This window comes from Phoenix dactylifera, chromosome 6 (genome assembly GCF_051530095.1).
Source record: "Phoenix dactylifera cultivar Ajwa chromosome 6, Ajwa_hap1_PhDact_Kaust_v1.1, whole genome shotgun sequence".
Classification (NCBI taxonomy): Eukaryota; Viridiplantae; Streptophyta; class Magnoliopsida; order Arecales; family Arecaceae; genus Phoenix; species Phoenix dactylifera.
In genome coordinates this window covers 31,683,353-31,697,708 of record NC_143195.1, presented here as the reverse complement: position 1 = coordinate 31,697,708, position 14,356 = coordinate 31,683,353, and the positions used below count along the sequence as shown (strand labels likewise).

Below are 14,356 nucleotides of genomic sequence, written 5' to 3'. Positions count from 1 at the left end.
GCCACACTGCAGCGGCGACCATCCGTTTCGTCCGCGAGCGAAAGCCGACACGCGCGCACGGACTCCACGTCCCTCTCCCTCCAATCCATCAATGCTTCCAGCATCGGATCCTGGTCACGGGGGACTCCCAGTCCCCGCTGCCCCCACATGCGCAACTCCCCCCGCTCTTCTCCCAACCCACACGTGCTCCTCCCCTACCACCACCAGCCACGTGTCCCGCTACAGGACACGTTCAAATTTTCGAATCCTCTCTATTATTTCACCCCCTGGACGCATGCTCCGCTTTTCCTTGCTTTTTACCTCACTTTTCTTTCTGGTCCATGGATAAATTAAAATTTCCAGAAATAACTCCTCGCCCAGGGTGGGTCAAAGGCAGAGACGCCCCCCTTCCTGAGTCCTGACATGCCCGTCTCCATAAGTCCAAATGACCATATATCCGACGTGGCTTCCTCTCAAATTTTCCCAATTAACAAATATAGAAAAATAAAAATTACAAACAGCTGCCTCCTTGATATTAAAACGGCCACCCAGGGTGCGAGGCCAAGAAGCATCCTCCCGCTTGCGGTCTCCTCTTGTCATTGTTTTTTTTTCCTCTCTTCCTCTCTTCTTCTCCTCCTCCTCCTCCTCCTCCTCTCTGAGCTTGCTTGCTAGTATGGATTCCTGCCTACTATTTTTTTACTGCCTCTGGCTCGCAGGTTCTTTATCTGGAGATCTCCGCCTCCGAAGCTACCTCTCCCCTTCGTCCTCACCGCTTCTCCGCTCTTAAATACCACTCTTGCTTGTCCAGCCACCTACTTGCCGCTCTACTCTTACCCCGCTTCTCACGCTTCCAGATCTTTGCGTTCGAGTTGCTCTTCTCTTAGCATTCGCTCTTAGAGGTTTTGTTTGTTTCGCAAGAGGTGATCATGGGACAGAAACCACTAATGCTCAAGGAGTACCTTGAGCTGGATTCGGACCTGGAGTCCTGCTCCGGGTTCGGGTGCGCGCCGAGGCGGGGCGACGCGGCGACTATGCGGTGCCTCCTCGAAGCGGAGCTCCGCGGCTGCGGCGGCGGGAGGCTGGTGAGAGCCCGCTCCATGGGCGCCCTCACGAGGCTCTCCGCCGTTATCCACGCCGTCAGGCTCCTCCCCTTCGGCGGCTTCTCTGCCGGATGCCGGTCCAGCCACGAGGGTTTCCTCTCCAGGAGCTTCTCGAAGCGGCTTAGAGGGAGCTTCTGGAAGAAGAGAGGGAAGGAGGAAGAACACAAGGCTAGAGTGAGGGTCATAGACATTGTGCAGCTGAAATCGTTCGAGGAGGAAGGAGAGGAGAGGAAGTCGTTCGGTTTCCCCTCTCCAGTTGTCAGTAGCTGCAGCAGTTGGTCCGAGTCCTACTCGTCCGGATCGGACTTCTTGCGCTCGTCCATCGGTAGCTCCGAGTGCCTTGGCGAGATCGACGCCGCTGACGACGGCGACGGGGATGGCGAAAAGGGGTCGCCGCCGCGGCGGAGCCCGAGCCTTAAACGGAGCCCAAAGGGGAGAAATGCTGTCGGTGGGGATTCCGTTACCGTGGAGACATCTACCGGCCACCGGGAGCCTGAGGTGAGGTCAAATTAATGCTTTAATTATTTTTGGCTCCATAGTTACGTACATTGTTTTCTTAATTTTTAATGCACGCTCGGTACTATTTGGACCACGGGAAAAACTGGGACCGTCGCATGGACGTTTGGGAAATTTAACCACTCGTTTGTGGGACGCCTCCATTCAAAAGCCCCGCCCCGTTGTTGGATCCATGGGACCAGACAGCGTACTTTTTGTGTCATTTCTGTTCCATTCCTTCTTGATGATGATAAGCCGTCTGGGCTCTCCCCACCGTCGGTGCGGTGGTCCAGCCCAGCCTCAGCCTTTTCCCCCTCCAACGGCGTTCCATGCTGCTCCTTGGCGTTTCCCGCCCCAATCGATTGGCGAGAGCGGCCACCAACCATCGGCAATAGAGGTTCCTGGAAACGGCGATAAAGAGGACAGCTCCCGTGGTCCCCTGGACCCTGGTCCTCCATTGCTCTTTACATTCCATCACTAACCATTGGCAAACTAAACCTTCACAAGTTTATGAAGGCGATTTAAGTATGAAACTACTTTACAATTAATTGATCACTCAATGATCATGAACGTTAAAAATGTACTAGACTACTAAGACTATAGTTTGATTAATTAGCAGTATACGCCCATTATTGTTAATTACCTCGAGAAAGCTAGGCACGACCGCACAAGATGGTAAGGTGGGACACATCCATGCAGTGGGGTGGACTTGTATGGGATAGAAAAGTGAAAGTTGGGGATGCAAATTTGCAGTCTTTTGTTGGTAGTTTATTTTGTCGGCTAGTGGAAAAGCTGTGGTTATTTGCGTTCCACCGAGCCGGTCGGTGCGTGAGGACCGGGAAGGAGTCACGGGGGATTTGTTTAAGACGCAGACCTTCCACTATTATGCGGTTGTACCCACCGCTAAGGGCTTCTTAGCCTGTTAACATCACCTTGTAGACCTAATCTTATATTGTACCCGTTTGTGGATTCGTTGTCCAAAGTCAGTTCCTAAAGCAGGAACCCCCACCACGCGTGCTGCTTTGATGTGAAGTGGCGCTAATATTTTGATGCTGATAGCACGCTAACGTGGCCTTGGCCCGAGGCTCAAGCTTTCGTATTTCTATAAAATTATATTCTAAAAAATAATGTTGCAAAAAATATTAAACGACTAATATTACGTAAAGTTTTATGTGCATCATCAACTTGTATTATATGTATACATTCATCATTATTAACGTGCGGTTTTGAAAAAGTTTAAAAAGCGAATATATAAACGAAATAAAGATTTTTCTAAAATTTTCAAAACATTTTGAAGCTTCTATTTCGATGATTAACAGATTAATATTTTTGGACAGGGCAAAACGATGGAGTGCCTAGGGTGCCAGCCTGAAGAGGAGAAGGAGCAACTAAGCCCGGTGTCGGTGATGGACTTCCCATCCGAGGACGAAGAAGAGGAATCGTCCCCGTCGCCTTCCTTCCAGCAAAGCCACGCCAAAGTCGAGAGTGAGTGCTCTCTCTCAGTTTTACTCATCTACTTCTGGCCCACGGTTTTGACCCGGATCGACAAGTAAAATATATTGGTATTAAGCTCAACGGCCCCTCTCATGTCCGCTTCCTTTGTGCTGAATTGAGCCTTCGTTTTGCGTGCCCCTGCGCAAGCTTCTCCCGCTTGCCTCCGGCCTTACTATTGAAGAAGACATACCCAGAGAACAGACGAACCACCGTAGACCGCTTGATAAAAAAAACCGCGGCCTCTTCCATTCAATATACTAATGAAACCTGTGTGTTTATTCTACAAATAAAAAAACAATAAAAGGACTTTGCTCCACTTCAAGCGAGGAAGTCCGGTAAAAACAAGCGGAAACTTTCAGCAAAAAAAAAAAAAGCGGAAACTACAGTCTTGTGCTTAGTGAAAGCCCCCACTAGTTTCGTCCTCATTCAAAAAATTTAACTTTTGATGGGCCTGGAAGTAAGTATGCTAAAATAATATTTATCTCCGATCTGGTACAGGAACAAAGCTGCAGCGGATGCAGAAGATCAGACGGTTCGAGAGCCTCGCTGAGCTGGAAGCTGTTGATCTCGAAGATCGGTTCTCGTCCTTGGAGGACCCGACCGAATCGACAGACCACGTGGAATCGGACAATGCAGAAGAGGCTCACAGAGACACCGTGGAGACGAGGGCGTGGGACCTACTCGAGGACCTCGAAGCCAGGTCGCACGTGGGCCCCGCACTCGGGTGCATCGAGAAGCTTCTGCTGGACTTCTTCATCGAACGGCTCTCCTCCTCTGATAGCGTTGATCACAGCTGTCTTTTGCGCACGAGAATTACGTCAGGTGTACGCGAGCCGGCTGGGTTGCTGAAAGCCGCAAGGGAGTGGATCAACGGCGAAGGGAGCAGGGAGGTGGAGGAGCTCCCCTTGGTGGCGGTGCTTAAGGAGATGGATAGGAACGGACGGTGGAGATGCCTCGATAAGGAAGATGAGGAGTTGGCCGTGGATTTGGTGGACGCCATGCTAGGGTCCTTGGTAGGGGAGCTGGCGCTAGATTTAGTATCATGATAATAATTAACGATCTCCGTTGATTAAATCAATTTAGAAATGTGGAAGTGTCTGTATATGTCGCGGGATATACTGTCTAGGAGTAACAGCAATCAAATTTTGATTTATGAGTTCTGCAGTAAATTTCGTTTAATTGCTTCCAGCCACATTAGTCTCCATGGCAGGGAATATCGCCAGCAAGAGAAGAATTGCAATTCAACAAGATTCACAAGAACATAAGATCAAGTAAGGTCCATTTCACAACCTCATAGATTTTTTTTTTCATGCTACAGAAATGGACTAGGAGAAGTCCAATTGATATGAGCTGAGCCAGGTCTCATATTTGGTAATATTAGACATAATCTGTATGCATTGTTTAGAAGATGTGTGCTGGATCGGCCAGATCCAATTTCTGTCGAAAATTTAGTTCAATTCTATCGAATATTCAAGCAGATCCTAATTAAGCCGCACAAGTCTACCCAGTGAGAAGCAAATATGAGAATGGCCGACAATTGCCGTCCATTTCAGATAAGCCCATGGGCGCATGGTTTGTGTTACAATTGACCAATTGAGCTCTGTATGTGCTCTATGTCGACAACCATGGGAGTAAGACTCTCAACCAAGGTACTACAAGCTATAAGATTTGTGATGGAAATATGATGCCATGGAAGTTGCTCAAGGTGTTTGCAAGAGATTAAAAGCTAGTGATTATATGCTCCGCACGAATAATGGGGCCTATCCTGAATTCTGATCTTCTTGTGGGATTTGACTACCCAGTGGATGTAAACTTGGTGAAAAACTGGAAAAGCCAGGAAAGGAGCAGTGCAGTTTATAGAAGAATATGGCCAGCTTATTCAGGGTTGGAAGTCCAACATCTTGAGATATCCAGGATTCTAAAGCAAATGAGCGTAAGTCATCTATACTAGTAACAGGCATGCATGATGCACGCGATTGATGTTAGATGGCTTGGAGGCGAATACATGCGATTGATATTAGATAGCTTGGAGGCTAATTGAATTGCAGATGTTCACCCACTTAGGGTGGAGCTGAGCAAAGGGCAGGCATAAGATAATCAAGCTCGGCACTTCTAATTCTATTGTGTCTCCACATGCCTTGGCAAACACTCGTCTTATAATACATCTCAGAATCTACAACAACCAACATGGCAGACCAACCAATCAGAGCTAGCCACAAGCCTTCAACCAAGTTATCAAAATACGCCACATGGCTGATCCCAAAGATGCATGGAGAGTTTCTTAGATTTTGAACTCTCCTCCCAGATGGCGACCCCTCGGCCATGATCGCAAACGGTTTTCATAACAACATAACGAATGAGTGAGATATGTGAAACGTGATGCGCAAGCAGAACATCTAGGCATTTTCTTCGGGACATGCGAGTTGGTTACCAAGAAATTGCCAATCTGCACATTTGATTACTCTTCAGGGCTCGTTTGGTTCGCGGGAAAAGAAGAGGAAAAAGTGTGGTCAACGGAAAATTAATGAGATGCCTCTTGTTTAGTTGAAGTTTTCAAAGGAGAGAAATGGGAAAGTTGTATTCCCATGGGAATATGATTCCCACATTTCATGGGAAAGTCTTTCCCATGAGAAACATGAAAAAGTTATTTTCCCATGAGGTGGGAATCACTTTATTTTTATTTTTTCCCAAAAAGGCCTTTAAGCATTAAAGAAGCATTAAAGACCTAATTTTTATTAAGGGCATAATAGAAATTATACATAACTTCCCAGGAAAGTGGATGACCAACCAAACATAAGCACTTTGGAAATTTGTCACTTTCCCATGGTCAACCAAACATGCTAAAAGTACTTTTCTAGGCATCCTTTTCGTAGGAATTTGTTTCCCAGAAATCATATTTTTAGGAGGGAAAATGCTTTCCGCGAACCAAACGAGCCCTTAGTGACATGCACCAACTCTCATCTATATTTCTTAAGAAACCATCCAAATAAGTGCTCTCGAGCCATTTTATGTCCTTATGTTGCCACTCTGTTGTTCTTATAATATCTTCGTTGTTCCCTGAGTGTCGATGTGACTTGAGCATCAGAGGATCCCTTGTTGGATACTCTCTGCCAAGAGGACTGTTTTAGGTCGAATCTAGTGTCAAAGCTAAGGTCCAAGCGCGGTTTCCTCCACCTAGCACCATCTTAGGAGCGACTAGCATCAAAGCCACCACCACCCGAGCACAATGGTCACCACACCGCCACCTCGGACATATATCGCAATCTTCGACCAACATTTATGGCATAAACAGCCGATCGTTCGAGCCCTCCAATAGTTTTGCTAGCTCAACGCCTTGGTCGGGCCAATTTCCAGCTGCAACACCTATCATTAAGATTGCACGAGGGGCGGAATCAAATGGAATATGAGCCTCACTCGGACTTATACTCAGGCCACAGATATTAATAAGATGGATATACATTGTGGACTCATTCTTTCATTCTTCATTAGCTTAAATTTCTTTTAGATCTAGTGGATAATATATTAGAATTTAGGTTATCTTTTGCTTGGATTGCTAATTGATTTTTTTCATTGAAAATCTATATAATGGTTATTTGATTTTACTACTTCGGTGGCATAAAACAATGGTTTGACATGTGTGGTACACTTGGCGTTAGCTGGATAACATCCAGGGATGGTAGCGGAATCTCATTGATGTGCAGCGGTATAAACCTAGGTTTTCTTTCTATGGTTTATGGTCTTCTTTTATGTTGTCTGCGCATACATAAACGCATGCATAATTGCATCAGGCAGAGATGGGTTTATTATTGCAATATGTGAGCAAAATTAATCATAGATCCTGCTTAACCAGAGGTAGCAAATGATTGCTCTACCTGTTGATTAAGTTAACTAGAGCCAGATATCTTGATGCCGCTCCCTTGCCTTTGATGTTAGTGATGTAGGATTCACGAGTGGAATCAGAGCCAGTGATGATGTGGTGGTCATAGAGGATCTGCTCATCAAAAGAAAAGGGTTTGCATGGTGATGAGGCATCGCGTAGCCAGGAGCTCTTGTGCCTCGTAATCGAACCTTAGTGCCATGGTTATTGTTGAAGATGGTGCTTGAGCAAGCGCAGGCAGTGGAGCCATTGTGGCGAGGCTGCAAATGGGATTGCCCTCAACTGATGACAAACTCGAACGCAATAGTTCTCATTGGGGCATAGTCGATGAGGACAGACGCTGGATGGGGGGAAGAAGCTAAGGAGAATAGAAGAGAGTGGGACTTGCAGATGCCCTACTTCTAATCCCTTAAACATAGGCCAAATGCCTCAACAAACCACACTTTGGGCATCACAATGCCAAAACAACCTTAAAGAACTATCGAGCAGTCTTGGTGAGTAACCGTGTTGCAAGCTTAGCTTAGGCATATCTTATAAGGTAGTCGAGTATTTAATGCTTTTGCTACTCTGAAGGGTGTAGTGGGTCTTGGAGTTCTGCAGGAGGTCTGGCCAGGGTGTTAGCATCATCAAGGAAGCCTTTCTATCCCTTTCTCCTGACTGCTCTTAGTTGGTCTTTTTAGTATAGTTAATCTTCCCTTTTTGCATGGTTAGATTCTTCTTCCCCCTGAGTTTTAAAGAAAAGGAAAGGCGACCAAGCCCTCTTCCCTTCCCATCATCCTCCCAGGTTAGTATGGCTGAGATTAATTCTCCAATAATTCTTAGTTTGAGATTCAAAATTTTGTACAAGCTAGTCCTGGCCCCTACTAATAACTCAACCTCAACCTCAGCACAGCAAAACCCCGGATAGGGTAATACCCTAGTCCAAGGAGGAAAAGCTAAGAGCATACACACATCACACCCAAGTCCTAGTTAAAATGCCTAGACAGAACCATCCACTATTCCATTAGAGTAAATCTAGCCTAAGGTGTTCGTTGTAAAATTTTTTGAAGTTATCTGGGTTGTTTTGTAAATAGTGATTAAGGAAGATATTGTATGTAATGTCGACCACATATTGTGTCATATGCAAAGAATCCTAGAAGATAAGGTTCCTCTGTTTGTTTTCCTTTTCTTCCATGGTTGGACTAGCACCATTTTCAATATGTATGTTTGTATGTTCGTTTGATCTTTTTTACACGCATCGCTGTATAAGTATGGGAGCCATGCTATGATTTTAGGAATCTTTTTATTCAAATTAACTGTGAACGAAGCACTTGAATGTCTGCACCTTCAAGCAATACATAATTTGCTAAATGATTACATATAAGCGATGGCACATATGTGTTCAACATATTGCTTTGTTCACTAATAAATTTGCGAGAAAAGTTAAAAATTTCTTCGTTTACTTTACCTTTTCTAATGATCACTTCATGTATATCAACAGTGTGATAGAGGTTATATACAAATGTTATTATGCATTCTCAATTGATTGTTGAGTTATCAAAACTGTACAATGATAATTACATTTCACTTTGTCCTCAAGTTTCACGACCATGTTGTGGTCCTTCAAATCATTTGTGATACCACCATGGAATAAAATCACCTACATCCATTTTGTATTCTTAAGGGCTAGATTCAGAGCAAGCTATATAAACTTGATTCAGCTTAATGGTGGAAGTCCATGTCAAATCCCCTATTACATGTGTGACATTATAAACTGACAAACTAGCTAAGACTCCTTATTTAGAAGGGATAATGCTTATTAGGTTTCATTCTTTTGTCTAATGTAGAGATTTTTGAGGTTGGAGTCATATTCCCAATTCTAAGTAGTTGTAATTTTTACCATTGGTGATTGAAACCACCAATCACGCAGTTAACAAATACTCATCCTAGCTAGTCCAGTCAATTTAGATAGGAACGCTTTATAGTTACATCTAGCTTGCTCTTTCTTTGCTTTATTGTTGATTCCTTTTGGAGCTTTTGATCGTCCTTTCTCGTCAATTTAGCTTATTATCTCATTTCGAGGTAATTTATGGTTGTCTTTTAAGTTTTAAGGTTTCCACTTCAATTTTTTTTTCAAAAATTCCTTCCATTTCCTTGGATGTTTCTTGGACAGCTCTTTCTTTGTTAATCATCGAAAGCTATATCTTAGCAAGAAATTTGCAACCATTGTTTCATTGCCTCTCTCTCTTTGTTGTAGGCCGGAAGGCCTAGCACAAGCTTTGGATTGACACACTGTAAGATAAACTACTTTAAACAAATAATTAAACTAATTCAGAAACTAAGAAAAGAGAATTAATTTCGAAAACTAAAGGTAGAAGATAATTAAGTAATCTAAAGGTAACTAAGGATAATTTGTAGCTCTTTGCCTTGCTAATGAAAGGCTTCATCGTCGTGGGAATCTATCAAGCTCCTTCAAAGCATGCAATGATGACTAAGGACTCGATTCTGATGGTAGGAAGATTGCTATTGGAAATGTTCGAACAATAGTTATGTTGCTGTCATATGTAATCTATTAAGGCCTAGCTGCATATCATCGGATCCTCTGGATCTCTTGCCTAGCTCGGACTTGGATTTATGGACTTCAGTTGGTAACATGGTCACCATCAGATATCTTCGGACGGTATATGGGCCATCTATCGTTAGAACCTTCAAATAGTGATACTACTTCTGATGCTAGGTCTTGGGGCATTGGAAGGTTTCTAATGGCATGAGGACTGACATCAGATCAAAGTCAAGCCTATTTGATCTCACTCAGGCTTCGGATGGGTTCGGTCTGATCTCTTTCTCTCTTTGTGTCCGTCTTTCGCTGCCCTTCCATTCCCCCCAGGCATCGAAACCTTCCACACTTAGAGGAGCCACTTGAACTCTCTTTAATTTTGTTGCATCTGATTATATGCTTATCTATTCTCAATTTAACCTTTTTACAATTTTTCACCTATCTCAAGTCTTTTAAGTTTTCCTCCCTTTTCTTTGGCTGAGGTTGCTCATCATGTTCTACTTTGTTAGTTTGTAATATTCTCGGAGACATAAATATTGCTTGGAGTAGTAACTTTTGACTACTATTAAGTTTAATCTATCCCAAATATTGGTGGATTGTTTTCCCCTTCCATTTATTTTTCAAATTTAGGCTTTTTTTTCTATTCGAGGATTGTTAAAAGGGTGACTCTCCTTTCCAGGTAGTCTAATTTGCGCTGCCTAAACTCTAGTTAATTTTACAATCCTTATCCCTTTAGTAGTTATCTTCATATGTTTTCCTTGTTTTTTCTAAACTCTTGTGCCAACCATTCTGGTGAGTTTGCGGACACGTATATATAGATAATCACATTGTTTCTCAAGATGACAACCCAAGAGGGAGGATCAATTGGGTTTTTCAAAACTTTTTACGAACTTCAATAATTCTTAATTAAAAGTAATCTGTAATTTAAGAACACACAGTGAAATGAATGATAAATAAATGCAAAAGATAAGAACAAACACAAACAAATCAACCATCAAAATTTTATAATGCTTCGAAGCCAAATTTAGCTCCTATATCTACTCCCCAAGGCGGATTTCACTATAATCTTTAAATAATATTACAATTCAGTTGTTTTCGGGCTCATAGCCAAATCCAGTTGATTTTTTCTGGCAATCAACCAGAACCAAGATATTTTGCTGATATAACTAAACCAACCCCCAGTTCCAACCCTTAAAAACCTTTTGCTGATTTTCAAGCCTAACAAAACTTAGCCCATTTTCTAGAGCAATCAACTGCAATCTAGTTGTTTCATGGGTACAATGAGATCTTACAAGCTAACTGATTTTTTACAGTGTCGCTACTCCAAATATTCCATATGAGATATTCTAATCTCGTGCATAAAAAAAGAAAAAAATACATATAATATAACCTCTACAAAGGTTGGATTGATGCCGTGGAAGCTCAAACTTGATTGTTTTGAAAGTTGTGATCTTGGTGAGTAGAGTTTAACACTTTTTTTTTTCTTTTTCGCTTGCTATGTTGCGATAGAACTTAAATATTGGAAGTTGAAGCTTTTTCTCAATATCTGGAAGCTCTCTTTGAAGTGGGTGGAGGAGTTAAATAGTCACTCTTCAGATTAATCCTCAAGTTGAAGCTCAAGAAGTAGTGATAGACTTATATTCCTTTCTTTTTTACCTTATCCACTCACTTTGTTTGATCCCCTCTTTTCTTCTTGGCTTCATCGGGTGTTTCCATATATTTATATCTTCAACAACCGGTTGTAAGACGTTTCTAGCTGTTAGATAGGCTAAAATAGCCGTTGAGAGTGAATATGACCATTTTGGTTTTACAGAAAAACTAACCGGTGTTGTTGTTAGGAGCGGATGGGTCGACTTGTGATCTTAGGGGTCGATTCGTAATCTTGAGGGGTCGACTAATGAAACGGTTATTTTTAACTACTTTCTGTGGCTATTTAGGAGTCGACTCATCTACTGCAGAAACTTCCAAAACTCTTCAAAAAACTTCTCCATGCTTCTCTAACCTCTTAAACTTATTAAGCTCCCTATACAAAAAATTAACTACTCCAAAAATACAAAATCATTAGTATCACCCTCAAGTATTTTGTCTCCATCAAAATCCATCTATTAGGTCAATATACATAGATAACTCAAATGAGCAACTAAAGAGCCCCCAAGTTTAGCATATCATTTTCATTTTTGTGTGCGGTCATACGACCAATATTATAGTTTTTCAAGCATGGCTTGAAATTATCATGCTTTCTTTTACCATTAATGCAAATCATTTTTTTGGTGAAAAACTTTCATAAAGAAAAAAACACTGTTGCACCTACATAGGTTGCTATTACTAATTTTGGGTTATATTGGTGTATAAGTGGTTATGGTGATAGAATATTAGTTCTTGAACTATCACTAGAAGGTCAAGCTTATATTAGGCACCATCAGATTATCTTTCAGATACTTCTCCTAATGTCAAGCAAAGATTTAAGTAATGGTGGTTATTCTCAACAAAAAGGAAATGGTGTTATTCTTACAAAAAGGAAGTTTTAAGTCTACTTTTTTTTCTAATGTATGATACTAGTGTTTTTTAAAGCTAATTTTTTTTGCCTTAAATTTTTCTTAGAAAGTGATTGTATGGTCTGAAATAAATATTTTTTATTCAATGGAAAAAAAGAGTGGAAAGACAATTTGGTTATATTTCCATTATTATCCTGTTCTGTTCCATCATAATGTCATTATATCAGCCAATATAAGAGCCGTTATTTTAATATTAGAAGTTTGAAATGGTACTTCTAAGATGAACAACCGTCGCTGCCAACCATTAAAACGGTCTCCTCTAAACTTTTGATATCATGGCCTGCGGCGTGCGATCGGTCCCACATTCCTCACCAAATAGCAGCCACCGTACCAAAGCCTGATGCACGGCCACTGAACCATAAGGCTTTCGGTGGCGAACGTTAGCATCGGTGAATCCTTTCATGGAAAGCGGATAACGTGGCAGCGGCTAATGCCGCCTTTGTACGGTTTTGGTGGTGGGAGCCGCCACAGCTGATCCGGTCTTGCCCCAGATGTCCTACGCTCCCACGTCAGGCGCTCTGGTGATGGCGCCGTCGGATCAGATCGATGCCCGATGTGTCCCCAAATAAGATTACCGAAGCCATGCATGTACCCCAAATCATGGGGGTAGTGAGCACCATGAACCTCTGGTGTCTTCGTAGTCACAGCAGGCACGCGAACCTACGTGTTCTTTTGAAACAAGAAGCCACGCCGGAAGATACGGGGTTTGGCCACCAAGGTGGTATCCTTATGCTACCGGACATTTTTTTTCTATCCTCGTAGTTGCAAGTTTAAGTCGCTGCGGCATCGATTAAAATATGGCTTTGATCACTATTTGGACATGGGGCCTAGAAACATTTATTGGACCTCTAATAACTTTGGTGGTGCCAGATATGACGTACTCATACATGGAATTCGAGCCGGAGCCCAAAAAAATAGCCATGCCGGGCCCATAGATGGAGAGGGCATGAGTAAAATTGGTCGAAGTGCTCAACACACGGTAATTTCTGCCCGTATCGAACACTCTTCTGGCAGGGCGGGGCTCACTAGGGGCTGCTATATGGGGTGGGCTTGTCCCTTCCTCTTCTCTTTTTTCTTTTTTTTTTTTATAGCAAAAAGATGTAGAAGAGGAGGAGGAGGATACGGGGTTCAGCTTGTTGCACTCGTAGTAACCATCAATATGATAATAATATCATTTACGGTACGTCACACGGAGCAGGGTGGCCGTGATTGTAGCTCAAACTTCCGGGAAACAAGTCTATAAATATATGCCTTATGTCATTACAAGTTGCAACAGATTTCCATCAAAATTGTTACTCATCATTATAGTAATTATAATGATTGTTATTTATCTCAAAAAAGTTTTTTTGAAATATTTTATATTAAAATAATTATTGTTATAACAATTACTATAACAGTATTATAATAGAAATATTAGATAATAGTGGGAAAAATGATGGAATTGTATTTTTTTGTTCATCTTTTATTGGATAGAAAATATTATTTTTTTTACAATACAATCAGTTTTAGAGAAAAATTTGAACTTTAAAAGAAGAATGGTGAGGTTTTTTGGATCTGCTTTATAATGATCACCAGCAAACTTATTTCTCATATATTTTCACCTCCCTCTCTAACAACCTTTCTCACCTTCAATCTCTATTTTCTACTATGTTTATTTAATTTTTATATCATTTACTAAACATGCATCACATTTACTTGTATGCTAGTCCTATTTTTCAAAAATACAATCTAAAAAGGTGGCCATTGTTTCATTATAAAAGATCATTATAGCACTAAATAATGTATTATAACAACTGCTTTTTTTTTAATCTATATTATATTTTTATAATATGATGGAGAGGTGCTAAAACTGTCATAATGGCCATTTAATTAAGTAGGGATGCAAATGGATCACCTGCTGGTCCACTACGGATCATCAGGGAATCCAATCCCTCTTTTTTTTTAAGGTAGACGCAGGCCGGGACCTAGTGGTGGCATGCCATAGATAGAGTCATTGGCAGTACTAATCTAACTAATCATAATTAACAACAATAAGAAAGACTTCATGATGCCCGTGATTACTCTCACAAACCTATACTTGCCCAACAAAATGATTTGACTAGGCGTCAAGAAGGCTCACGTCTTCTTTCAAAGTCGTGAATGCCTGATAAATTTCGTGCATCAAATCCTAACCCTGCTCTTGCGTTCCTCGTGGTCTCATGGCACGTGTCAAGACAAAGTAAGAAGTCTGCATTCGAGACGGCTGGGCGGCTAATTTATAACTATTACCAATTTACCACTCCTTTATGGGGGGAGTCAGGGAGAGAAACAGTACTCCATT

The 14,356-nt window shown here is 41.9% G+C and overlaps 1 protein-coding gene across 1 annotated transcript; it reads left to right on the top strand.

Annotated features, from left to right (window-relative positions):
• The first annotated feature begins 448 nt into the window (after positions 1-448).
• On the top strand, positions 449-4,256 carry LOC103711127 (uncharacterized). Its single transcript, XM_008797144.5, has 3 exons — positions 449-1,577; positions 2,912-3,059; positions 3,567-4,256. The coding sequence occupies exons 1-3, from the start codon at positions 906-908 to the stop codon at positions 4,112-4,114; spliced, it is 1,368 nt and encodes a 455-aa protein (XP_008795366.3). The 5' UTR covers positions 449-905; the 3' UTR covers positions 4,115-4,256.
• The last annotated feature ends 10,100 nt before the right edge of the window (positions 4,257-14,356 follow it).